Source organism: Salvelinus alpinus, chromosome 31 (genome assembly GCF_045679555.1).
Source record: "Salvelinus alpinus chromosome 31, SLU_Salpinus.1, whole genome shotgun sequence".
NCBI classification, from domain to species: domain Eukaryota; kingdom Metazoa; phylum Chordata; class Actinopteri; order Salmoniformes; family Salmonidae; genus Salvelinus; species Salvelinus alpinus.
The window spans coordinates 23,882,143-23,907,354 of NC_092116.1; the positions used below are offsets into that span (position 1 = coordinate 23,882,143).

Consider the following 25,212-nt stretch of genomic DNA (forward strand, 5'->3'; position numbering starts at 1 on the left):
ATACCGTACATTACAGTAATATCACACATTAGGTAAGACACTATATACCACACATTACGGTAGTTACTCACATTGGGGTTGACCTTGGGGTGACAGACAGCGAACGGTCCGTTCTTGTCCAGTAGCATGCCGCAGTAGCCAGAGCTCTCATACCTGTCCAGTTCATCATCAGTACAGCCTGGGATGGTGGTGTTGGGCTTCTTGTTACAACTGGAGTCAGAGACAGGGTGAATCAGTCATGTTTGTGTGTTTGTGTGTGTGAGTGTGTGTGAGTGTGTGTGTGTGTGTGTGTGTGTGTGTGTGTGTGTGTGTGTGTGTGTGTGTGTGTGTGTGTGTGTGTGTGTGTGTGTGTGTGTGTGTGTGTGTGTGTGTGTGTGTGTGTGTGTGTGTGTGTGTGTGTGTGAGTGTGTGTGTGTGTGTGTGTGTGCGTGTGTAACTGGTGGCATGAATCAGTCATGTGTGTGTGTTTGTGTGTGTGAGTGTGTGTGTGTGTGTGTGTGTGTGTGTGTGTGTGTGTGTGTGTGTGTGTGTGTGTGTGTGTGTGTGTGTGTGTGTGTGTGTGTGTGTGTGTGTGTGTGTGTGTGTGTGTGTGTGTGTGTGCGTGCGTGTGTAACTGGTGGCATGACTCACTTGGGATCTGTGACCCAGCTGTGTCCAAAGTCGTTGGGGTTGGTGGTCAGAGAACCATCGGGTTTCCTGAAGTCATCGTTGGAGTTTCCGTTGTAGTCTCCACACAGTCCACACAGCTTGTCCTTATAGCTAAATACACAGGAGCAAATAGACCGATGAGTCAAGCATTTTTTCTAGAATTTTAATGACAACATTATGAAATAAAAATATTACAATGTGAGAACTTTCTATTTGTTTTTTATTTTTTATGTTGTGTTTATATGGTTATTTTTATGGTACATCATGTCGGGGTCACCAAAACTGTAGGAAAGAAACCAAGCTGCATAGACCCCATTTTTGGTCTCTCTCTCTCTGTGTGTGTGTGTGTGTGTATGTGTGTGTGTGTGTGTGTGTATATATGTGTGTGTGTGTGTGTGTGTGTGTGTGTGTGTGTGTGTGTGTGTGTGTGTGTGTGTGTGTGTGTGTGTGTGTGTGTGTGTGTGTGTGTGTTCACTTCAGTGTGTGTATGAAGCAGTTTTGACTCACTCCTTGATGACCTTGATGTCCATGTAGTGGTTTCCGTCATATCGTACGGTCACACCAAAGTCCATGGCTACAGTGTAGTGTTTACCAGACTTCAAAACAGACACGCCTGTAGCTGGGGTCAGTGGGATGTTCACATTGATACCATTCAACTAGGAGGAGAAGAGGACACACACATGTGTTAGTGAGGTAGACTTCATTTGAATGTTTTTTAGCTTCCTCTTTATGAGCTGTTCTGTGTCTGTGTTTTGTATGAATTTTATGCATTTAATGCTGCTCAGGAATTTCCCTTCGGTGACAATAAAGATTTGTTGAATACAATGACAAACTGATCTTGACTGTGTATGTTACTGTGTATTGAATTTGTACATGCAGGGCTCTGCATTTTATCAGTATTTCTTTCCATTGTTACGTTTTTAAACATTTTCAAACGTCTTCCTCATCTCTTTTTCTCTCTACCCCAACCCTATCCCTCCACCAATCCCTCTCTCTCTCACCTGCACGGTGCCTCCCTTCAAGATGGAGATCTTCACCCCACGCACGTACACATGCACAGCCTTCAGGTAGGAGATGGTTGGTTTGTTGAAGCGGTTCTCGTTGTCAGCATGCACCTCGTAGTGAGGCACTGACGTGTGGTTACAGGGCTCTGACATCAGGTAGCTGCAGTTCCCCATGAAGTTGTACTTCTTCTTGTCGAAGGTGGTGTAGTGAGGGTCACCAGATGCGATACAGGTAGAGGTGTCTGGTGGGAATAAGGATTATAAAGTTGGGAGTTAAATTAGTAATTGGCTGGTGGAAATAATACTGACTCAGTGTTCACATAGTTGGGTTATTTTTTTCACCAAATGATGCCTGACAAAATGTAAATAGTGTTTTCCAAGCCGCACATAATACATGTATACTGTAAATAAGGCTGTCTGTTTGCATAGCTAGGAATCAAACTCTAGGAACGATCCACTTTACTGTAGGTTGGATGTTCCCATGGGCTTCACAATGGAACTCCTTACCAATATAATTGATTTGAAAAGCCTTTCATCTTCATATAAGTGATGATAACTGAGCTAATACAAGTTATGATAATTGAGCTAATACAAGTTCTGAAAAATTAGCTAATACAAGTTGTGATAACTGAGCTAATACAAGTTATGATAACTGGGGCTGCAGGTAGGCTAGTGGTTAGATCGTTGGGCCAGTAACCGAAAGGTTGCTAGATTGAATCCCCGAGCTGACAAGGTAAAAGTCTGTCGTTCTTTCCCTGAACAAGGCAGTTAACCCACCGTCATTGTAAATAAAAATGTGTTCTTAAAAACCTCTTAAGTATTGAAACCTTTTTTTAAATTTTCATTTAAAATGACATTCCCAAATCTAACTGCCTGTAGCTCAGGCACTAAAGCAAGGATATGCATATTCTTGGTACCATTTGAAAGGAAATACTTTGAAGTTTGTGGAAATGTGAAATGAATGTAGGAGAAGATAACACATTAGATCAGGTAAAAGATAATACAAAGACAAAACCAACACTTTTTTTGTATTTTTTTGTACCATCATGTTTGAAATGCAAGAGAAAGGCCATCATGTATTATTCCAGCCCAGCTGCAATTTAGATTTTGGCCACTAGGTGGCAGCAGTGTATGTGCAACATTTCAGACTGATCCAATGAACCATTGCATTTCGGTTCATTTTTTTTTGTCAAGTCTGCCCAAATGTGCCTATTTGTTATTTAATAACTTTTCATGTTCAAAACTGTGCACTCTCCTCAAACAATAGCATGGTATTCTTTCACTGTAATAGCTACTGTAAATAGGACAGTGCAGTTAGATGAACAAGAATTTAAGCTTTTGCCAATGTCAGCTATGTCTATGTCCTGGGAAATGTTCTTGCTACTTACAACCTCATGCTTATCGCATTAGCCTACGTTTGCTTGGTGGGGACCCACCAACCCTGAAGAAGTTTTAACTGACTTGCCTAGTTAAATATTTTTTTTTTTTTAACTCAGCTAATTCAAGTTCTTATAAATGAGCTATTACAAGTTGTGATAACTGAGCTAATTCAAGTTTGATAACTGAGCTAATACAAGTTCTGATAACTTTGCTAATACAATGTATTATAACTCAGCTAACAGTACCTTTAGGATAGCAGGCTCCGTTGAGACACTCCTCCGTGGGAGAGCAGGAGTTGTCCACACAGTCCAGGATGTAGTTTCCAGCACAACGACACAGCTTGGAGCAGCCGTCACCAAAGATGATCTCTCCTGGCTAAAAGGACAGAGACAGGGAGAGAGGAATTATTAACATGTTGTTTGCCAATTCAATTTTTTTTGGCTGTTTATTTGTGCATTCTGTGAACGTATGCGTGTGTTCCTTGAGTTGTTGGTCATTTTTAAAGTATATTTGTGATGTGCTGAGAGGAGTACTATCAATTTCCACAGGAGTGGACATTCTGGACAGTAAAAGTACCGTATCGTATGATATCGTATCATATTGTGTATCACATCGTATATCGTGTATCATATATCGTATGGTATGCCGTATGGTATGTCATACACAATATTGTATATCACATTATATTGTGTCATATTCTGTCACAAAGTACATTCTTAACCACAGACTAACAATCCCAGATGGTCTCGTACCTCATAGTAGTCACCTCCCTCCAGACAGCCACATGTTTCTATGGGGACACAGCGTCTGCCTTTGAACACAAAGCCTGGCTTACAGAAACACGCACTGATACAGGAGCCAGTGCAGTTGGTGGAGGGTTCCTTACAGCTGGGGATGCAGGCTGGGCCACACTCTATGTACTCAGCATTGGGAGGGCACGTCACTATTGGGGGAGAGAGGGAGAGGAGGATGGGGGGAGGCAAATAAGAGAGGGTAAGGGGGTGGGGTGGAAGGGAGACAAGGGGTTAATTAATATCAGGAATTATTGGGTTACCAATCAATTGATTTGTGCAAATACAGAAAGCCGTTTCTGATTCTGATCGTAAGAATGAGAACAGATGATTGTCTGTTAATTTCACCTGGTGGTTTTGTGGTAGTAGGTTTGGGAGTAGTTGGTTTAGGTGTAGTTGGTATGGGAGTAGTTGGTTTGACTGTAGTTGGGCCTGAGGGACAGAGGGAGACAGCATGAGACATAAGAGAGAAAGATATTATAGCCAAGTCTCAGATCTGTTTGTGCTGTCTGGTCAACTCATATGGTCACAGCCTGGTCACCTACCCTACCATCCAAGACGTCAGACGTCAAAACACCATTTTGAGTGTGTGTGGGTGTTTGTACGGACTGTTTATGTCAGGGGACTTACTTGTAGGGTAGCAGTCCAGCTCTCCTCCCTGGACCTTACACTCGTGCATTGGAGGGCAATCAGAAGGATTGCAGGTGACGAAGGGAGCGTTACAATAACATTTCAGCTTACAGTCCTCCACGTACCACTCCTCACCAGGCTGGAGGGAGGGAGGGAAGGAGGAGAGATGGATGGAGAGACAATAGTTAATCAGTGGTTGGTTGCTGGTTGGTTACATACACGTCACACACACACAACGTCCATCTCCCGACACACAACACACTCACCTCGTAGTACTGTCCGTTGGTGTCTTTGCAGCCACAGGAGTTCTCTTTGACACACTTCCCGGCGCTGAGGACGTAACCAGGGTCACACACACAGCCCTCTGAACAGGGAGCATCACACCCTGTGGAGGGTCTGGAGGCACAGGTGGGCTGGCAGGGGGCGGCACAGGGCACGTACTGACTGTTGGGGGGGCATGTCAGAGCTGGAGAGAAGGAGGGAAGAGGAGACATTAGGAGATAGGTCTACTTTAAAACATGACTGTCTCTTAATAATGACTTTGTTGATTATACGGAACAGTACTGTTAGAGTGTATTGTTTGGTCTTTGATGTGCTAATAACAGCAGGGTCTTTGGTGAGTGAATGAATAATTATTATTATATGAATCACTACATTTTCCATCTTCATATCATCAATATCCGTCTCTTGCTTGTTATTATCATGAATAACATGTATCTGTACCAGGGTCGGGGTCCATTCCATTTCATTTCCAGTCAATTTAGGAAGAACTTTGAAATACCAATTCCAATTCTCTTTAATGCTTTTCAGTGAGAGACACTTGGAATGAGAATTTGGTTAACTTTCTGAAATGACTGGTATTGAAATGGAATTGACCCCAACATTGATCTGTACTCACGGCAGAAGGTGCTGTTCCTCCAGGTTCCGATGGTGACTCCTCGGTCCTGACAGTCGTTGACATACGACTCGATGGACTCACACAGGATGGGTTGAGCACCATCCAGCTCGCACAGGTCAAACAGACAGTCCTTGAAGAAACTCTGAAATAGACACACATAAACATACGCGTGTCTTCGACTTGCACACACAGCTTGGAGCTTTGGTTCCTTAAGTGACAAAGGTGTTTGAATTGAATTGAATGAAGCGTATTTAAACATTTCTGCACTAAATATGTCTATATATATACAAAATGTTTTTCTTGGGTGTGAGATTTCACACATTAAACAAACTTTTGTTTAATCTTAAAAACTAAATATGATATGACTCTATATACCGTACATTACAGTAATATCACACATTAGGTAAGACACTATATACCACACATTACGGCAGTTACTCACATTGGGGTTGACCTTGGGGTGACAGACAGCAAACGGTCCGTTCTTGTCCAGTAGCATGCCGCAGTAGCCAGAGCTCTCATACCTGTCCAGTTCATCATCAGTACAGCCTGGGATGGTGGTGTTGGGCTTCTTGTTACAACTGGAGTCAGAGACAGGGTGAATCAGTCATGTGTGTGTGTTTGTGTGTGTGAGTGTGTGTGTGTGTGTGTGTGTGTGTGTGTGTGTGTGTGTGTGTGTGTGTGTGTGTGTGTGCATGTGTAACTGGTGGCATGACTCACTTGGGATCTGTGACCCAGCTGTGTCCAAAGTCGTTGGGGTTGGTGGTCAGAGAACCATCGGGTTTCCTGAAGTCATCGTTGGAGTTTCCGTTGTAGTCTCCACACAGTCCACACAGCTTGTCCTTATAGCTAAATACACAGGAGCAAATAGACCGATGAGTCAAGCATTTCTTCTAGAATTTTAATGACAACATTATAAAATAAAAATATGACAATGTGAGAACTTTCTATTTATTTTTTTATTTTTTATGTTGTGTTTATATGGTTATTTTTATGGTATATCATGTCGGGGTCACCATCTCTCTCTCTCTCTCTCTCTCTCTCTCTCTCTCTCTCTCTCTCTCTCTCTCTCTCTCTCTCTCTCTCTCTCTCTCTCTCTCTCTCTCTCTCTCTCTCTCTCTCTCTCTCTCTCTCTCTCTCTCTCTCTCTCTCTCTGTATGTGTGTGTGTGTGTGTGTGTGTGTGTGTGTGTGTGTGTGTGTGTGTGTGTGTGTGTGTGTGTGTGTGTGTGTGTGTTCTCTCAGTGTGTGTATGAAGCAGTTTTGACTCACTCCTTGATGACCTTGATGTCCATGTAGTGGTTTCCGTCATATCGTACGGTCACACCAAAGTCCATGGCTACAGTGTAGTGTTTACCAGACTTCAAAACAGACACGCCTGTAGCTGGGGTCAGTGGGATGTTCACATTGATACCATTCAACTAGGAGGAGAAGAGGACACACACATGTGTTAGTGAGGTACACTTCATTTGAATGTTTTTTAGCTTCCTCTTTATGAGCTGTTCTGTGTCTGTGTTTTGTATGAATTTTATGCATTTAATGCTGCTCAGGAATTTCCCTTCGGTGACAATAAAGATTTGTTGAATACAATGACAAACTGATCTTGACTGTGTATGTTACTGTATATTGAATGTGTACATGTAGGGCTCTGCATTTTATCAGTAATTCTTTCCATTGTTACGTTTTTAAACATTTTCAAACGTCTTCCTCATCTCTTTTTCTCTCTACCCCAACCCTATCCCTCCACCAATCCCTCTCTCTCTCACCTGCACGGTGCCTCCCTTCAAGATGGAGATCTTCACCCCACGCACGTACACATGCACAGCCTTCAGGTAGGAGATGGTTGGTTTGTTGAAGCGGTTCTCGTTGTCAGCATGCACCTCGTAGTGAGGCACTGACGTGTGGTTACAGGGCTCTGACATCAGGTAGCTGCAGTTCCCCATGAAGTTGTACTTCTTCTTGTCGAAGGTGGTGTAGTGAGGGTCACCAGATGCGATACAGGTAGAGGTGTCTGGTGGGAATAAGGATTATAAAGTTGGGAGATAAATTAGTAATTGGCTGGTGGAAATAATACTGACTCAGTGTTCACATAGTTGGGTTATTTTTTTCACCAAATAATGCCTGACAAAATGTAAATAGTGTTTTCCAAGCCGCACATAATACATGTATACTGTAAATAAGGCTGTCTGTTTGCATAGCTAGGAATCAAACTCTAGAAACGATCCACTTTACTGTAGGTTGGATGTTCCCATGGGCTTCACGATGGAACTCCTTACCAATATAATTGATTTGAAAAGCCTTTCATCTTTATATAAGTGATGATAACTGAGCTAATACAAGTTATAATATCTGAGCTAATACAAGTTATAATAACTGAGCTAATACAAGTTATGATAACTCAGCTAATACAAGGTATGACAACTGAGCTAATACAATAACTGAGCTAATACAAGATATGCTATCTGATGAAAGAGAAGTTAAGATATCTCAGCTAATATAAATTGTGATAACTTAGCAAACACATTTAATGACAACTGAGCCAATACAAGTAAAGATAACGGAGCTAATATAAGTTATGATAAATTAGCTAATACAAGTTATGATAACTGAGCTAAGACACGTTTTGATAAATTAGCTAATACAAGTTATGATAACTGAGCTAATACAAGTTATGATAACTGGGGCTGCAGATAGCCTAGTGGTTAGATCGTTGGGCCAGTAACCAAAAGGTTGCTAGATTGAATCCCCGAGCTGACAAGGTAAAAGTCTGTCATTCTTTCCCTGAACAAGGCAGTTAACCCGACGTCATTGTAAATAAAAATGTGTTCTTAAAAACCTCTTAAGTATTGACCCCTTTTTTTCAATTTTCGCCTAAAATGACATACCCAAATCTAACTGCCTGTAGCTCAGGCACTAAAGCAAGGATATTCATATTCTTGGTACCATTTGAAAGGAAATACTTTGAAGTTTATGGAAATGTGAAAGGAATGTAGGAGAAGATAGCACATTAGATCAGGTAAAAGATAATACAAAGACAAAACCAACCGTTTTTTTGTATTTTTTTGTACCATCATGTTTGAAATGCAAGAGAAAGGCCATCATGTATTATTCCAGCCCAGCTGCAATTTAGATTTTGGCCACTAGGTGGCAGCAGTGTATGTGCAACATTTCAGACTGATCCAATGAACCATTGCATTTCTGTTCAATTTATTTGGTCAAGACTGCCCAAATGTGCCTATTTGTTATTTAATAACTTTTCATGTTCAAAACTGTGCACTCTCCTCAAACAATAGCATGGTATTCTTTCACTGTAATAGCTACTGTAAATTGGACAGTGCAGTTAGATTAACAAGAATTTAAGCTTTTGCCAATGTCAGCTATGTCTATGTCCTGGGAAATGTTCTTGCTACTTACAACCTCATGCTTATCGCATTAGCCTACGTTTGCTTGGTGGGGACCCACCAACCCTGAAGAAGTTTTAACTGACTTGCCTAGTTAAATAAAGATTTTTTTTAAACTCAGCTAATTCAAGTTCTTATAACTTAGCTATTACAAGTTGTGATAACTGAGCTAATTCAAGTTTGATAACTGAGCTAATACAAGTTATGATAACTTTGCTAATACGATGTATTATAACTCAGCTAACAGTACCTTTAGGATAGCAGGCTCCGTTGCGACACTCCTCCGTGGGAGAGCAGGAGTTGTCCACACAGTCCAGGATGTAGTTTCCAGCACAACGACACAGCTTGGAGCAGCCGTCACCAAAGATGATCTCTCCTGGCTAAAAGGACAGAGACAGGGAGAGAGGAATTATTAACATGTTGTTTGCCAATTCATTTTTTTTTGTTGCTGTTTATTTGTGCATTCTGTGAACGTATGCGTGTGTTCCTTGAGTTGTTGGTCATTTTTAAAGTATATTTGTGATGTGCTGAGAGGAGTACTATCAATTTCCACAGGAGTGGACATTCTGGACAGTAAAAGTACCGTATCGTATGATATCGTATCATATTGTGTATCACATCGTATATCGTGTATCATATATCGTATGGTATGCCGTATGGTATATCATACACAATATTGTATATCACATTATATTGTGTCATATTCTATCACAAAGTACATTCTTAACCACAGACTAACAATCCCAGATGGTCTCGTACCTCATAGTAGTCACCTCCCTCCAGACAGCCACATGTTTCTATGGGGACACAGCGTCTGCCTTTGAACACAAAGCCTGGCTTACAGAAACACGCACTGATACAGGAGCCAGTGCAGTTGGTGGAGGGTTCCTTACAGCTGGGGATGCAGGCTGGGCCACACTCTATGTACTCAGCATTGGGAGGGCACGTCACTATTGGGGGAGAGAGGGAGAGGAGGATGGGGGGAGGCAAATAAGAGAGGGTAAGGGGGTGGGGTGGAAGGGAGACAAGGGGTTAATATCAGGAATTATTGGGTTACCAATCAATTGATTTGTGCAAATACAGAAAGCCATTTCTGATTCTGATCGTAAGAATGAGAACAGATGATTGTCTGTTAATTTCACCTGGTGGTTGTGTGGTAGTAGGTTTGGGAGTAGTTGGTTTAGGTGTAGTTGGTATGGGAGTAGTTGGTTTGACTGTAGTTGGGGCTGAGGGACAGAGGGAGACAGCATGAGACATAAGAGAGAAAGATATTATAGCCAAGTCTCAGATCTGTTTGTGCTGTCTGGTCAACTCATATGGTCACAGCCTGGTCACCTACCCTACCATCCAAGACGTCAGACGTCAAAACACCATTTTGAGTGTGTGTGGGTGTTTGTACGGACTGTTTATGTCAGGGGACTTACTTGTAGGGTAGCAGTCCAGCTCTCCTCCCTGGACCTTACACTCGTGCATTGGAGGGCAATCAGAAGGATTGCAGGTGACGAAGGGAGCGTTACAATAACATTTCAGCTTACAGTCCTCCACGTACCACTCCTCACCAGGCTGGAGGGAGGGAGGGAAGGAGGAGAGATGGATGGAGAGACAATAGTTAATCAGTGGTTGGTTGCTGGTTGGTTACATACACGTCACACACACACACAAAGTCCATCTCCCGACACACAACACACTCACCTCGTAGTACTGTCCGTTGGTGTCTTTGCAGCCACAGGAGTTCTCTTTGACACACTTCCCGGCGCTGAGGACGTAACCAGGGTCACACACACAGCCCTCTGAACAGGGAGCATCACACCCTGTGGAGGGTCTGGAGGCACAGGTGGGCTGGCAGGGGGCGGCACAGGGCACGTACTGACTGTTGGGGGGGCATGTCAGAGCTGGAGAGGAGGGAAGAGGAGACATTAGGAGATAGGTCTACTTTAAAACATGACTGTCTCTTAATAATGACTTTGTTGATTATACGGAACAGTACTGTTAGAGTGTATTGTTTGGTCTTTGATGTGCTAATAACAGCAGGGTCTTTGGTGAGTGAATGAATAATTATTATTATATGAATCACGACATTTTCCATCTTCATCATCAATATCCGTCTCTTGCTTGTTATTATCATGTATAACATGTATCTGTACCAGGGTTGGGGTCCATTCCATTTCAATTCCAGTCAATTCAGGAAGAACTTTGAAATACCAATTCCAATTCTCTTTAATGCTTTTCAGTGAGAGACACTTGGAATGAGAATTTGGTTTACTTTCTGAAATGACTGGAATTGAAATGGAATTGACCCCAACATTGATCTGTACTCACGGCAGAAGGTGCTGTTCCTCCAGGTTCCGATGATGACTCCTCGGTCCTGACAGTCGTTGACATACGACTCGATGGACTCACACAGGATGGGTTGAGCACCATCCAGCTCGCACAGGTCAAACAGACAGTCCTTGAAGAAACTCTGAAATAGACACACATAAACATACGCGTGTCTTCGACTTGCACACACAGCTTGGAGCTTTGGTTACTTAAGTGACAAAGGTTTTTGAATTGAATTGAATGAAGCGTATTTAAAAATTTCTGCACTAAATATGTCTATATATTTACAAAATGTTTTTCTTGGGTGTGAGATTTCACACATTAAACAAACTTTTGTTTAATCTTAAAAACTAAATATGATATGACTCTATATACCGTACATTACAGTAATATCACACATTTGGTAAGACACTATATACCACACATTACGGTAGTTACTCACATTGGGGTTGACCTTGGGGTGACAGACAGCGAACGGTCCGTTCTTGTCCAGTAGCATGCCGCAGTAGCCAGAGCTCTCATACCTGTCCAGTTCATCATCAGTACAGCCTGGGATGGTGGTGTTGGGCTTCTTGTTACAACTGGAGTCAGAGACAGGGTGAATCAGTCATGTGTGTGTGTTTGTGTGTGTGAGTGCCTTTGTGTCTGTGCCTGTGTGTGTGTCTGTTTGTGTGTGTTTGTGTGTGTGTGTGTGTGTGTGTGTGTGTGTGTGTGTGTGTGTGTGTGTGTGTGTGTGTGTGTGTGTGTGTGTGTGTGTGTGTGTGTGTGTGTGTGTGTGTGTGTGTGTGTGTGTGTGTGTGTGTGTGTGTAACTGGTGGCATGACTCACTTGGGATCTGTGACCCAGCTGTGTCCAAAGTCATTGGGGTTGGTGGTCAGAGAACCATCGGGTTTCCTGAAGTCATCGTTGGAGTTTCCGTTGTAGTCTCCACACAGTCCACACAGCTTGTCCTTATAGCTAAATACACAGGAGCAAATAGACCGATGAGTCAAGCATTTTTTCTAGAATTTTAATGACAACATTATAAAATAAAAATATGACAATGTGAGAAATTTCTATTTGTTTTTACATTTTTTTATGTTGTGTTTATATGGGCATTTTTATGGTACATCATGTCGGGGTCACCAAAACTGTAGGAGAGAAACCAAGGTGCATAGACCCCATTTTTGGTCTCTCTCTGTGTGTCTCTGTCTCTGTCTCTGTCTCTGTCTCTCTCTCTCTCTCTCTCTCTCTCTCTCTCTCTCTCTCTCTCTCTCTCTCTCTCTCTCTCTCTCTCTCTCTCTCTCTCTCTCTCTCTCTCTCTCTCTCTCTCTGTGTGTGTGAGTGTGTGTGTGTGTGTGTGTGTGTGTGTGTGTGTGTGTGTGTGTGTGTGTGTGTGTGTGTGTGTGTGTGTGTGTGTTCACTTCAGTGTGTGTATGAAGCAGTTTTTGACTCACTCCTTGATGACCTTGATGTCCATGTAGTGGTTTCCGTCATATCGTACGGTCACACCAAAGTCCATGGCTACAGTGTAGTGTTTACCAGACTTCAAAACAGACACGCCTGTAGCTGGGGTCAGTGGGATGTTCACATTGATACCATTCAACTAGGAGGAGAAGAGGACACACACATGTGTTAGTGAGGTACACTTCATTTGAATGTTTTTTAGCTTCCTCTTTATGAGCTGTTCTGTGTCTGTGTTTTGTATGAATTATATGCATTTAATGCTGCTCAGGAATGTCCCTTCGGTGACAATAAAGATTTGTTGAATACAATGACAAACTGATCTTGACTGTGTATGTTACTGTATATTGAATGTGTACATTTTATCAGTATTTCTTTCCATTGTTACGTTTTTAAACATTTTCAAACGTCTTCCTCATCTCTTTTTCTCTCTACCCCAACCCTATCCCTCCACCAATCCCTCTCTCTCTCACCTGCACGGTGCCTCCCTTCAAGATGGAGATCTTCACCCCACGCACGTACACATGCACAGCCTTCAGGTAGGAGATGGTTGGTTTGTTGAAGCGGTTCTCGTTGTCAGCATGCACCTCGTAGTGAGGCACTGACGTGTGGTTACAGGGCTCTGACATCAGGTAGCTGCAGTTCCCCATGAAGTTGTACTTCTTCTTGTCGAAGGTGGTGTAGTGAGGGTCACCAGATGCGATACAGGTAGAGGTGTCTGGGGGGAATAAGGATTATAAAGTTGGGAGTTAAATTAGTAATTGGCTGGTGGAAATAATACTGAATCAGTGTTCACATAGTTGGGTTATTTCTTTCACCAAATGATGCCTGACAAAATGTAAATAGTGTTTTCCAAGCCGCACATAATAGATGTATACTGTAAATAAGGCTGTCTGTTTGCATAGCTAGGAATAAAACTCTAGGAACGATCCACTTTACTGTAGGTTGGATGTTCCCATGGGCTTCACGATGGAACTCCTTACCAATATAATTGATTTGAAAAGCCCTTTCATCTTTATATAAGTGATGATAACTGAGCTAATACAAGTTATGATAGCTGAGCTAATACAAGTTATAATAACTCAGCTAATACAAGTTATGACAACTGAGCTAATACAATAACTGAGCTAATACAAGATATGCTATCTGATGAAAGAGAAGTTAAGATATCTCAGCTAATATAAGTTGTGATAACATAGCAAACACATTTAATGACAACTGAGCCAATACAAGTAAAGATAACGGAGCTAATACAAGTAAAGATAACTGAGCTAAGACAAGTTATGATAACTGGGGCTGCAGGTAGGCTAGTGGTTAGATCGTTGGGCCAGTAACCGAAAGGTTGCTAGATTGAATCCCCGAGCTGACAAGGTAAAAGTCTGTCATTCTTTCCCTGAACAAGGCAGTTAACCCGCCGTCATTGTAAATAAAAATGTGTTCTTAAAAACCTCTTAAGTATTGACCCCTTTTTTTCAATTTTCGCCTAAAATGACATACCCAAATCTAACTGCCTGTAGCTCAGGCACTAAAGCAAGGATATGCATATTCTTGGTACCATTTGAAAATAAATACTTTGAAGTTTGTGGAAATGTGAAAGGAATGTAGGAGAAGATAACACATTAGATCAGGTAAAAGATAATACAAAGAAAAAAACAACGTTTCTTTTGTATTTTTTTGTACCATCATGTTTGAAATGCAAGAGAAAGGCCATAATGTATTATTCCAGCCCAGCTGCAATTTAGATTTTGTCCACTAGATGGCAGCAGTGTATGTGCAACGTTTCAGACTGATCCAATGAACCATTGCATTTCTTTTCAAAATGATGTATCAAGACTGTCCAAATGTGCCTATTTTGTTATTTAATAACTTTTCATGTTCAAAACTGTGCACTCTCCTCAAACAATAGCATGGTATTATTTCACTGTAATAGCTACTGTAAATTGGACAGTGCTGTTAGATGAACAAGAATTTAAGCTTTCTGCCAATGTCAGCTATGTCTATGTCCTGGGAAATGTTCTTGCTACTTACAACCTCATGCTTATCGCATTAGCCTACGTTTGCTTGATGGGGACCCACCAATCCTGAAGAAGTTTTAACTGACTTGCCTAGTTAAATAAAGGTAAAATAAAACCTCAGCTAATTCAAGTTCTTATAAATGAGATATTACAAGTTGTGATAACTGAGCTAATTCAAGTTTGATAACTGAGCTAATACAAGTTCTGATAACTTTGCTAATACAATGTATTATAACTCAGCTAACAGTACCTTTAGGATAGCAGGCTCCGTTGAGACACTCCTCCGTGGGAGAGCAGGAGTTGTCCACACAGTCCAGGATGTAGTTTCCAGCACAACGACACAGCTTGGAGCAGCCGTCACCAAAGATGATCTCTCCTGGCTAAAAGGACAGAGACAGGGAGAGAGGAATTATTAACATGTTGTTTGCCAATTCAATTTTTTTTGGCTGTTTATTTGTGCATTCTGTGAACGTATGCGTGTGTTCCTTGAGTTGTTGGTCATTTTTAAAGTATATTTGTGATGTGCTGAGAGGAGTACTATCAATTTCCACAGGAGTGGACATTCTGGACAGTAAAAGTACCGTATCGTATGATATCGTATCATATTGTGTATCACATCGTATATCGTGTATCATATATCGTATGGTATGCCGTATGGTATGTCATACACAATATTGTATATCACATTATATTGTGTCATATTCTGTCACAAAGTACATTCTTAACCACAGACTAACAATCCCAGATGGTCTCGTACCTCATAGTAGTCACCTCCCTCCAGACAGCCACATGTTTCTATGGGGACACAGCGTCTGCCTTTGAACACAAAGCCTGGCTTACAGAAACACGCACTGATACAGGAGCCAGTGCAGTTGGTGGAGGGTTCCTTACAGCTGGGGATGCAGGCTGGGCCACACTCTATGTACTCAGCATTGGGAGGGCACGTCACTATTGGGGGAGAGAGGGAGAGGAGGATGGGGGGAGGCAAATAAGAGAGGGTAAGGGGGTGGGGTGGAAGGGAGACAAGGGGTTAATTAATATCAGGAATTATTGGGTTACCAATCAATTGATTTGTGCAAATACAGAAAGCCGTTTCTGATTCTGATCGTAAGAATGAGAACAGATGATTGTCTGTTAATTTCACCTGGTGGTTTTGTGGTAGTAGGTTTGGGAGTAGTTGGTTTAGGTGTAGTTGGTATGGGAGTAGTTGGTTTGACTGTAGTTGGGCCTGAGGGACAGAGGGAGACAGCATGAGACATAAGAGAGAAAGATATTATAGCCAAGTCTCAGATCTGTTTGTGCTGTCTGGTCAACTCATATGGTCACAGCCTGGTCACCTACCCTACCATCCAAGACGTCAGACGTCAAAACACCATTTTGAGTGTGTGTGGGTGTTTGTACGGACTGTTTATGTCAGGGGACTTACTTGTAGGGTAGCAGTCCAGCTCTCCTCCCTGGACCTTACACTCGTGCATTGGAGGGCAATCAGAAGGATTGCAGGTGACGAAGGGAGCGTTACAATAACATTTCAGCTTACAGTCCTCCACGTACCACTCCTCACCAGGCTGGAGGGAGGGAGGGAAGGAGGAGAGATGGATGGAGAGACAATAGTTAATCAGTGGTTGGTTGCTGGTTGGTTACATACACGTCACACACACACAACGTCCATCTCCCGACACACAACACACTCACCTCGTAGTACTGTCCGTTGGTGTCTTTGCAGCCACAGGAGTTCTCTTTGACACACTTCCCGGCGCTGAGGACGTAACCAGGGTCACACACACAGCCCTCTGAACAGGGAGCATCACACCCTGTGGAGGGTCTGGAGGCACAGGTGGGCTGGCAGGGGGCGGCACAGGGCACGTACTGACTGTTGGGGGGGCATGTCAGAGCTGGAGAGAAGGAGGGAAGAGGAGACATTAGGAGATAGGTCTACTTTAAAACATGACTGTCTCTTAATAATGACTTTGTTGATTATACGGAACAGTACTGTTAGAGTGTATTGTTTGGTCTTTGATGTGCTAATAACAGCAGGGTCTTTGGTGAGTGAATGAATAATTATTATTATATGAATCACTACATTTTCCATCTTCATATCATCAATATCCGTCTCTTGCTTGTTATTATCATGAATAACATGTATCTGTACCAGGGTCGGGGTCCATTCCATTTCATTTCCAGTCAATTTAGGAAGAACTTTGAAATACCAATTCCAATTCTCTTTAATGCTTTTCAGTGAGAGACACTTGGAATGAGAATTTGGTTAACTTTCTGAAATGACTGGTATTGAAATGGAATTGACCCCAACATTGATCTGTACTCACGGCAGAAGGTGCTGTTCCTCCAGGTTCCGATGGTGACTCCTCGGTCCTGACAGTCGTTGACATACGACTCGATGGACTCACACAGGATGGGTTGAGCACCATCCAGCTCGCACAGGTCAAACAGACAGTCCTTGAAGAAACTCTGAAATAGACACACATAAACATACGCGTGTCTTCGACTTGCACACACAGCTTGGAGCTTTGGTTCCTTAAGTGACAAAGGTGTTTGAATTGAATTGAATGAAGCGTATTTAAACATTTCTGCACTAAATATGTCTATATATATACAAAATGTTTTTCTTGGGTGTGAGATTTCACACATTAAACAAACTTTTGTTTAATCTTAAAAACTAAATATGATATGACTCTATATACCGTACATTACAGTAATATCACACATTAGGTAAGACACTATATACCACACATTACGGTAGTTACTCACATTGGGGTTGACCTTGGGGTGACAGACAGCGAACGGTCCGTTCTTGTCCAGTAGCATGCCGCAGTAGCCAGAGCTCTCATACCTGTCCAGTTCATCATCAGTACAGCCTGGGATGGTGGTGTTGGGCTTCTTGTTACAACTGGAGTCAGAGACAGGGTGAATCAGTCATGTGTGTGTGTTTGTGTGTGTGAGTGTGTGTGTGTGTGTGTGTGTGTGTGTGTGTGTGTGTGTGTGTGTGTGTGTGTGTGTGTGTGTGTGTGTGTGTGTGTGTGTGTGTGTGTGTGTGTGTGTGTGTGTGTGTGTGTGTGCGTGCGTGTGTAACTGGTGGCATGACTCACTTGGGATCTGTGACCCAGCTGTGTCCAAAGTCGTTGGGGTTGGTGGTCAGAGAACCATCGGGTTTCCTGAAGTCATCGTTGGAGTTTCCGTTGTAGTCTCCACACAGTCCACACAGCTTGTCCTTATAGCTAAATACACAGGAGCAAATAGACCGATGAGTCAAGCATTTCTTCTAGAATTTTAATGACAACATTATAAAATAAAAATATGACAATGTGAGAACTTTCTATTTATTTTTTATTTTTTATGTTGTGTTTATATGGTTATTTTTATGGTATATCATGTCGGGGTCACCATCTCTCTCTCTCTCTCTCTCTCTCTCTCTCTCTCTCTCTCTCTCTCTCTCTCTCTCTCTCTCTCTCTCTCTCTCTCTCTCTCTCTGTATGTGTGTGTGTGTGTGTGTGTGTGTGTGTGTGTGTGTGTGTGTGTGTGTGTGTGTGTGTGTGTGTGTGTGTGTGTGTGTGTGTGTGTGTTCTCTCAGTGTGTGTATGAAGCAGTTTTGACTCACTCCTTGATGACCTTGATGTCCATGTAGTGGTTTCCGTCATATCGTACGGTCACACCAAAGTCCATGGCTACAGTGTAGTGTTTACCAGACTTCAAAACAGACACGCCTGTAGCTGGGGTCAGTGGGATGTTCACATTGATACCATTCAACTAGGAGGAGAAGAGGACACACACATGTGTTAGTGAGGTACACTTCATTTGAATGTTTTTTAGCTTCCTCTTTATGAGCTGTTCTGTGTCTGTGTTTTGTATGAATTTTATGCATTTAATGCTGCTCAGGAATTTCCCTTCGGTGACAATAAAGATTTGTTGAATACAATGACAAACTGATCTTGACTGTGTATGTTACTGTGTATTGAATTTGTACATGCAGGGCTCTGCATTTTATCACTATTTCTTTCCATTGTTACGTTTTTAAACATTTTCAAACGTCTTCCTCATCTCTTTTTCTCTCTACCCCAACCCTATCCCTCCACCAATCCCTCTCTCTCTCACCTGCACGGTGCCTCCCTTCAAGATGGAGATCTTCACCCCACGCACGTACACATGCACAGCCTTCAGGTAGGAGATGGTTGGTTTGTTGAAGCGGTTCTCGTTGTCAGCATGCACCTCGTAGTGAGGCACTGACGTGTGGTTACAGGGCTCTGACATCAGGTAGCTGCAGTTCCCCATGAAGTTGTACTTCTTCTTGTCGAAGGTGGTGTAGTGAGGGTCACCAGATGCGATACAGGTAGAGGTGTCTGGTGGGAATAAGGATTATAAAGTTGGGAGTTAAATTAGTAATTGGCTGGTGGAAATAATACTGACTCAGTGTTCACATAGTTGGGTTATTTCTTTCACCAAATGATGCCTGACAAAATGTAAATAGTGTTTTCCAAGCCGCACATAATACATGTATACTGTAAATAAGGCTGTCTGTTTGCATAGCTAGGAATCAAACTCTAGGAACGATCCACTTTACTGTAGGTTGGATGTTCCCATGGGTTTCACGATGGAACTCCTTACCAATATAATTGATTTGAAAAGCCTTTCATCTTTATATAAGTGATGATAACTGAGCTAATACAAGTTATAATAACTGAGCTAATACAAGTTATGATAACTCAGCTAATACAAGGTATGACAACTGAGCTAATACAATAACTGAGCTAATACAAGATATGCTATCTGATGAAAGAGAAGTTAAGATATCTCAGCTAATATAAGTTGTGATAACTTAGCAAACACATTTAATGACAACTGAGCCAATACAAGTAAAGATAACGGAGCTAATATAAGTTATGATAAATTAGCTAATACAAGTTATGATAACTGAGCTAAGACACGTTATGATAAATTAGCTAATACAAGTTATGATAACTGAGCTAATACAAGTTATGATAACTGGGGCTGCAGATAGCCTAGTGGTTAGATCGTTGGGCCAGTAACCAAAAGGTTGCTAGATTGAATCCCCGAGCTGACAAAGTAAAAGTCTGTCATTCTTTCCCTGAACAAGGCAGTTAACCCGACGTCATTGTAAATAAAAATGTGTTCTTAAAAACCTCTTAAGTATTGACCCCTTTTTCTCAATTTTCGCCTAAAATGACATACTCAAATCTAACTGCCTGTAGCTCAGGCACTAAAGCAAGGATATTCATATTCTTGGTACCATTTGAAAGGAAATACTTTGAAGTTTATGGAAATGTGAAAGGAATGTAGGAGAAGATAGCACATTAGATCAGGTAAAAGATAATACAAAGACAAAACCAACCGTTTTTTTGTATTTTTTTGTACCATCATGTTTGAAATGCAAGAGAAAGGCCATCATGTATTATTCCAGCCCAGCTGCAATTTTGATTTTGGCCACTAGGTGGCAGCAGTGTATGTGCAACATTTCAGACTGATCCAATGAACCATTGCATTTCTGTTCAATTCTTTTGGTCAAGACTGCCCAAATGTGCCTATTTGTTATTTAATAACTTTTCATGTTCAAAACTGTGCACTCTCCTCAAACAATAGCATGGTATTCTTTCACTGTAATAGCTACTGTAAATTGGACAGTGCAGTTAGATTAACAAGAATTTAAGCTTTTGCCAATGTCAGCTATGTCTATGTCCTGGGAAATCTTCTTGCTACTTACAACCTCATGCTTATCGCATTAGCCTACGTTTGCTTGGTGGGGACCCACCAACCCTGAAGAAGTTTTAACTGACTTGCCTAGTTAAATAAAGATTTTTTTTAAACTCAGCTAATTCAAGTTCTTATAAATGAGCTATTACAAGTTATGATAACTGAGCTAATACAAGTTTGATAACTGAGCTAATACAAGTTCTGATAACTTTGCTAATACAATGTATTATAACTCAGCTAACTGTACCTTTAGGATAGCAGGCTCCGTTGCGACACTCCTCCGTGGGAGAGCAGGAGTTGTCCACACAGTCCAGGATGTAGTTTCCAGCACAACGACACAGCTTGGAGCAGCCGTCACCAAAGATGATCTCTCCTGGCTAAAAGGACAGAGACAGGGAGAGAGGAATTATTAACATGTTGTTTGCAAATTCCCCCAAAAATTGCAGTTTATTTGTGCATTCTGTGAACGTATGCGTGTGTTCCTTGAGTTGTTGGTCATTTTTAAAGTATATTTGTGATGTGCTGAGAGGAGTACTATCAATTTCCACAGGAGTGGACATTCTGGACAGTAAAAGTACCGTATCGTATGATATCGTATCATATTGTGTATCACATCGTATATCGTGTATCATATATCGTATGGTATGCCGTATGGTATATCATACACAATATTGTATATCACATTATATTGTGTCATATTCTATCACAAAGTACATTCTTAACCACAGACTAACAATCCCAGATGGTCTCGTACCTCATAGTAGTCACCTCCCTCCAGACAGCCACATGTTTCTATGGGGACACAGCGTCTGCCTTTGAACACAAAGCCTGGCTTACAGAAACACGCACTGATACAGGAGCCAGTGCAGTTAGTGGAGGGTTCCTTACAGCTGGGGATGCAGGCTGGGCCACACTCTATGTACTCAGCATTGGGAGGGCACGTCACTATTGGGGGAGAGAGGGAGAGGACGGGGGAATAAAGGGGTGTATGGGGTGGGGTTGGAGGGAATCAAAGGTTAACAACAGAGCTAATTTGTGATTGTTTCTGATTCTGACCATGAGAATGATACAGGTGTTTGGCTGTTAATCTCACCTGGTGGTTTTGTGGTTGGTGGTTTTGGTGTAGAAGGCTTGGGGGTTGAGGGTTTGGGAGTAGTTGTTGATGGTGCTGATGTTGTTGGTCCCGGTGTTGGAGGTGTTGGTGTAGTTGGTGGAGGAGCTGATGTTGTTGGTCCCGGTGTTGGTGTAGTTGGTGGAGGAGCTGATGTTGTTGGTCCCGGTGTTGGAGGTGTTGGTGTAGTTGGTGGAGGAGCTGATGTTGTTGGTCCCGGTGTTGGAGGTGTTGGTGTAGTTGGTGGAGGAGCTGATGTTGTTGGTCCCGGTGTTGGAGGTGTTGGTGTAGTTGGTGGAGGAGCTGATGTTGTTGGTCCCGGTGTTGGAGGTGTTGGTGTAGTTGGTGGAGGAGCTGATGTTGTTGGTCCCGGTGTTGGAGGTGTTGGTGTAGTTGGTGGAGGAGCTGAAAAAAACAATGAAAACATTTGAGACGCAAGATAACACTTTTAGAAGATCAATTAAACTCCAGAGGCTAACAGTTTTCAACGATCAGAAGACATGATTGTCTATATTTACACAAGATATTGATCATCTCAGATCATAGATTATTCATTACCTGTGCAGGCTGTGATGCACACAGCGTCTATAGCGATGTCTGTCTCAGGGGTCTCACCGTAGAAGCCAACGATCACAAACTGAAACACAAACACCCTCCATCAAATCAACATTCAAACAAAAGGAAAACAGGTATGGTTTACCAGATAAATACACATTTGTGCTTCGATAAAGAAGGGTTGAATATGAGAGCACAAGGCTATTTTTTTTGTTTATATCAAATTCGTAACACATCACTTTTCAGCCTGTTTACCTGCATGTTATCTGAGCCAAGGTAGCGTATCTCTGCAGGCTTCCAACCCTGGCCCTGGTTCCCTGTCAAGGAGAAAATGGGGGAACCAAGGCTTCCTCCTGGAGGGGGAGAGCGAGAGAGAGATATAGAGAGAGTAGAGGCAGAGAATGGGTAATCAAAGGTAAGTGGAGCTGCAAGATATTGGTTATCTTACCACCGGTCACATCTATCTTATAGGTAAGTGGAGCTGCAAGACATCAGTTATCTTACCGCTGGTCACTGCGTGGACATTGAGCTTCATGGTGGTGGCAGTGCCGTACATGTAGTAATGGAAGGTGAGGTCCAGACAGCCAGAGGAGGAGGTGGTGGATGGGCTCCACAGCTCTACTTTCTCTCCAGCGACACGAGACAACGAGTCCATCAGCAGATATTGGCCGACTACGGAGAGAAGAGACCACATGAAAACAAGACAATATGAGAAAGTACGAGTGACCTTTAATATGAGCTGTTGGGTGTCACAATTTATTTTCTCCCAGTAAATAAAATATGATTTAGACAGCACGGTGTTCAAATGAAGACCTACAGCCTGGTTTGGAGAAGTCATCGTCAGGACCAGATCCGTCTGTGTCAGTTTGACCAAGCCACTGCTCCCAACCAAACAAGTCAGGATTTGATGGTTTACGTGCCTCCCAGCTGCACAGATCATCAGTGGTGTCGAAGTCACAACCAGTCAGACAGGCTGTGGAAATACATGGGATTGATCAGTACAGGTGTATGATATAGTCAAACTGGAAAGGGAAAGAGAGAAAGGGGGGATGAGAGAGGAAGAGAGGACGAGAGAGAGAGAGAGAGAGGGGTGGGGGGTGGGGGGGGTGATGAGAATGAGAGTAAAGAGCTACATACCTGGACAAGCTCCCTCACTAATGACAATGTTATCCAGGGCTGAGTCACAAGAAGCAGACAATCCACGCTGCGCCTCAAACACAATCTGTAGACAGAGATAAACACATATAATATGGAGAATGTGTAGTCACCCAAGTCACTGTCATTGACCAATAATTGTCCAATTATATGCCAGGTAGAGAGACAAAACCAGCTAAGCAAAGGCCATAACATTTAAAAAACTTGAGAGGCCCATCCCTGGTGTCAATGTCTCCTTGTCTGTCTGTTTTTCTCTCTCTCACATTCCCTGAGCTGTGATTTTTTTTACAACTACCAGTGTCTCGTTAAAGACTTTGCTGGGGAGGACAAGAGAGATGAAAAGTGCTGTAAAGAAATGCCAGATGACTGTAAAACGGACACAGACACAAGAGAGATGAAAAGTCCTGCTAAGAAATGGCCAGAGGACTGTAAAACGGACACAGACACAAGAGAGATGAAAAGTCCTGCTAAGAAATGCCAGATGACTGTAAAACGGACACAGACACAAGAGAGATGAAAAGTCCTGCTAAGAAATGGCCAGAGGACTGTAAAACGGACACAGACACAAGAGAGATGAAAAGTGCTGTAAAGAAATGCCAGACGACTGTAAAACGGACACAGGCACTTGTGACCCGACTGATCACTCTTTTACTGAAACCAGACACATACAGTACTCAAACATGTGAGTGTCTATCCTGAATCTAATTCAAACACACACACACACACACACACACACTCACATTTAGGGTCTGTCCTGCTGGTTTGGCCACAGTGACAGCAGCTCCAAGCCAAGAGGGGCTCTGGATCCCAGTCTTCTCCCAGACTTTGTCCTCCGAGGTTGGCCTCTTGGCCAGCACGTGCAGGTGGTTCTGGTTGTCTGAGCCGTACATGTAGTAGTGGAACTGGACACAAATCTGGGTGGAGGTGGAAGAGAGGGCCGGGCTGAGAAGACGAGCTTTCTGCCCGTTGGCCACATTGTCACACTCATGGTAGATGTAGAAACCATCTGGAGAAATAAAGAAAGAGAGAGAGAGAGAGAGCGAGAGAGAGAGAGAGAGAGAGATAGAGAGATAGAGAGAGAGAGAGAGAGAGAGAGAGAGAGAGAGAGAGAGAGAGAGAGAGAGAGAGAGAGAGAGTGAGTGAGTGAGTGAGTGAGTGAGTGAGTGAGTGAGTGAGTGAGTGAGTGAGTGAGTGAGTGAGTGAGTGAGTGAGTGAGTGAGTGAGAGAGAGAGAGAGAGAGAGAGAGAGAGAGAGAGAGAGAGAGAGAGAGAGAGAGAGAGAGAGAGAAGAGAGAGAGAGAGAGAGAGAGAGAGTTTGATGATGTAGATGGGTGTGGAGATAACAAAGAACCATTGAAGCAATCTTTTCTGTGATGTAGGAGTCATATTCTAAATGTTGGATATGACTGTGATTTTCGAGGTGCAAGATACTGCTATTAAAACTCCAGATCCCTCATGGTAGGAGTTGTCTAAAGCAGAAAGAAGACTGGCCCCCAAAAGCCACCACAACCTATTTACCTACATGGGTGAAGAAAACATTCACTAACATCTCTCATCTAGGTGATCTATATATATATATATACACACAGGTGGATGTCCCTAAGAGGACAGGCTACTCACTGCCGTCAGGGTAATCCCCGGGGGGGCCTGTTCCTGGTGTAGGGGTGGGGCCTCGGTGTCTTGTCCAATCACTGTTGTCGTTGCCGTCCTGCTGGAGCTGACAATAGGGTGCACTTTCCTGGTTAAAGTCACAGGAGGTCAGAATGGCTGCAGGAAAGAGATGTGTGGAGAGAGAGGGATGAAGAGAGGGATGGAGAGAGTGGGATGAGAGAGAGCGATGGAGAGAGAGATGAGAGAGGGATGGAGAGAGAGATGGAGAGAGAGGGATGGAGAGAGAGATGAAGAGAGGGATGGAGAGAGGGATGGAGAGAGAGGGATGGAGAGAGATGGAGAGATAGAGATGGAGAGAGGGATGGAGACAGATGGAGAGAGATGGATGGAGAGAGGGATGGAGAGAGATGGAGAGAGAGGGATGGAGAGAGAGGGATGGAGAGAGGGATGAGAGAGAGGGATGGAGAGAGGGATGAGAGAGAGATGGAGAGAGAGGGATGAGAGAGAGGGATGGAGAGAGGGATGAGAGAGAG

The 25,212-nt window shown here is 42.8% G+C and overlaps 1 protein-coding gene across 1 annotated transcript in view; it reads right to left on the reverse strand.

Annotated features, from left to right (window-relative positions):
* Nucleotides 1-25,212, reverse strand: part of LOC139561595 (IgGFc-binding protein-like) — a 104,744-nt gene that overhangs the window by 77,469 nt on the left and 2,063 nt on the right. The window contains exons 2-38 of the mRNA XM_071378816.1: nt 24,689-24,785; nt 23,810-24,075; nt 23,052-23,136; nt 22,419-22,586; nt 22,170-22,267; nt 21,938-21,996; nt 21,342-21,764; nt 21,003-21,138; nt 20,496-20,625; nt 18,635-18,879; nt 18,141-18,289; nt 17,632-17,760; nt 17,294-17,432; nt 16,852-16,993; nt 16,220-16,419; nt 15,954-16,092; nt 12,986-13,230; nt 12,506-12,654; nt 11,898-12,026; nt 11,512-11,650; nt 11,070-11,211; nt 10,443-10,642; nt 10,175-10,313; nt 9,893-9,976; nt 9,510-9,700; nt 9,001-9,130; nt 7,116-7,360; nt 6,622-6,770; nt 6,072-6,200; nt 5,794-5,932; nt 5,352-5,493; nt 4,720-4,919; nt 4,454-4,592; nt 1,650-1,894; nt 1,156-1,304; nt 631-759; nt 72-210 (exon numbers count right to left, since the gene is read on the reverse strand). Of these exons, the coding sequence (XP_071234917.1) occupies nt 72-210; nt 631-759; nt 1,156-1,304; nt 1,650-1,894; nt 4,454-4,592; nt 4,720-4,919; nt 5,352-5,493; nt 5,794-5,932; nt 6,072-6,200; nt 6,622-6,770; nt 7,116-7,360; nt 9,001-9,130; nt 9,510-9,700; nt 9,893-9,976; nt 10,175-10,313; nt 10,443-10,642; nt 11,070-11,211; nt 11,512-11,650; nt 11,898-12,026; nt 12,506-12,654; nt 12,986-13,230; nt 15,954-16,092; nt 16,220-16,419; nt 16,852-16,993; nt 17,294-17,432; nt 17,632-17,760; nt 18,141-18,289; nt 18,635-18,879; nt 20,496-20,625; nt 21,003-21,138; nt 21,342-21,764; nt 21,938-21,996; nt 22,170-22,267; nt 22,419-22,586; nt 23,052-23,136; nt 23,810-24,075; nt 24,689-24,785 (5,958 nt within the window). The remainder of the gene's footprint in view (nt 1-71; nt 211-630; nt 760-1,155; nt 1,305-1,649; nt 1,895-4,453; nt 4,593-4,719; nt 4,920-5,351; nt 5,494-5,793; nt 5,933-6,071; nt 6,201-6,621; nt 6,771-7,115; nt 7,361-9,000; nt 9,131-9,509; nt 9,701-9,892; nt 9,977-10,174; nt 10,314-10,442; nt 10,643-11,069; nt 11,212-11,511; nt 11,651-11,897; nt 12,027-12,505; nt 12,655-12,985; nt 13,231-15,953; nt 16,093-16,219; nt 16,420-16,851; nt 16,994-17,293; nt 17,433-17,631; nt 17,761-18,140; nt 18,290-18,634; nt 18,880-20,495; nt 20,626-21,002; nt 21,139-21,341; nt 21,765-21,937; nt 21,997-22,169; nt 22,268-22,418; nt 22,587-23,051; nt 23,137-23,809; nt 24,076-24,688; nt 24,786-25,212) is intronic.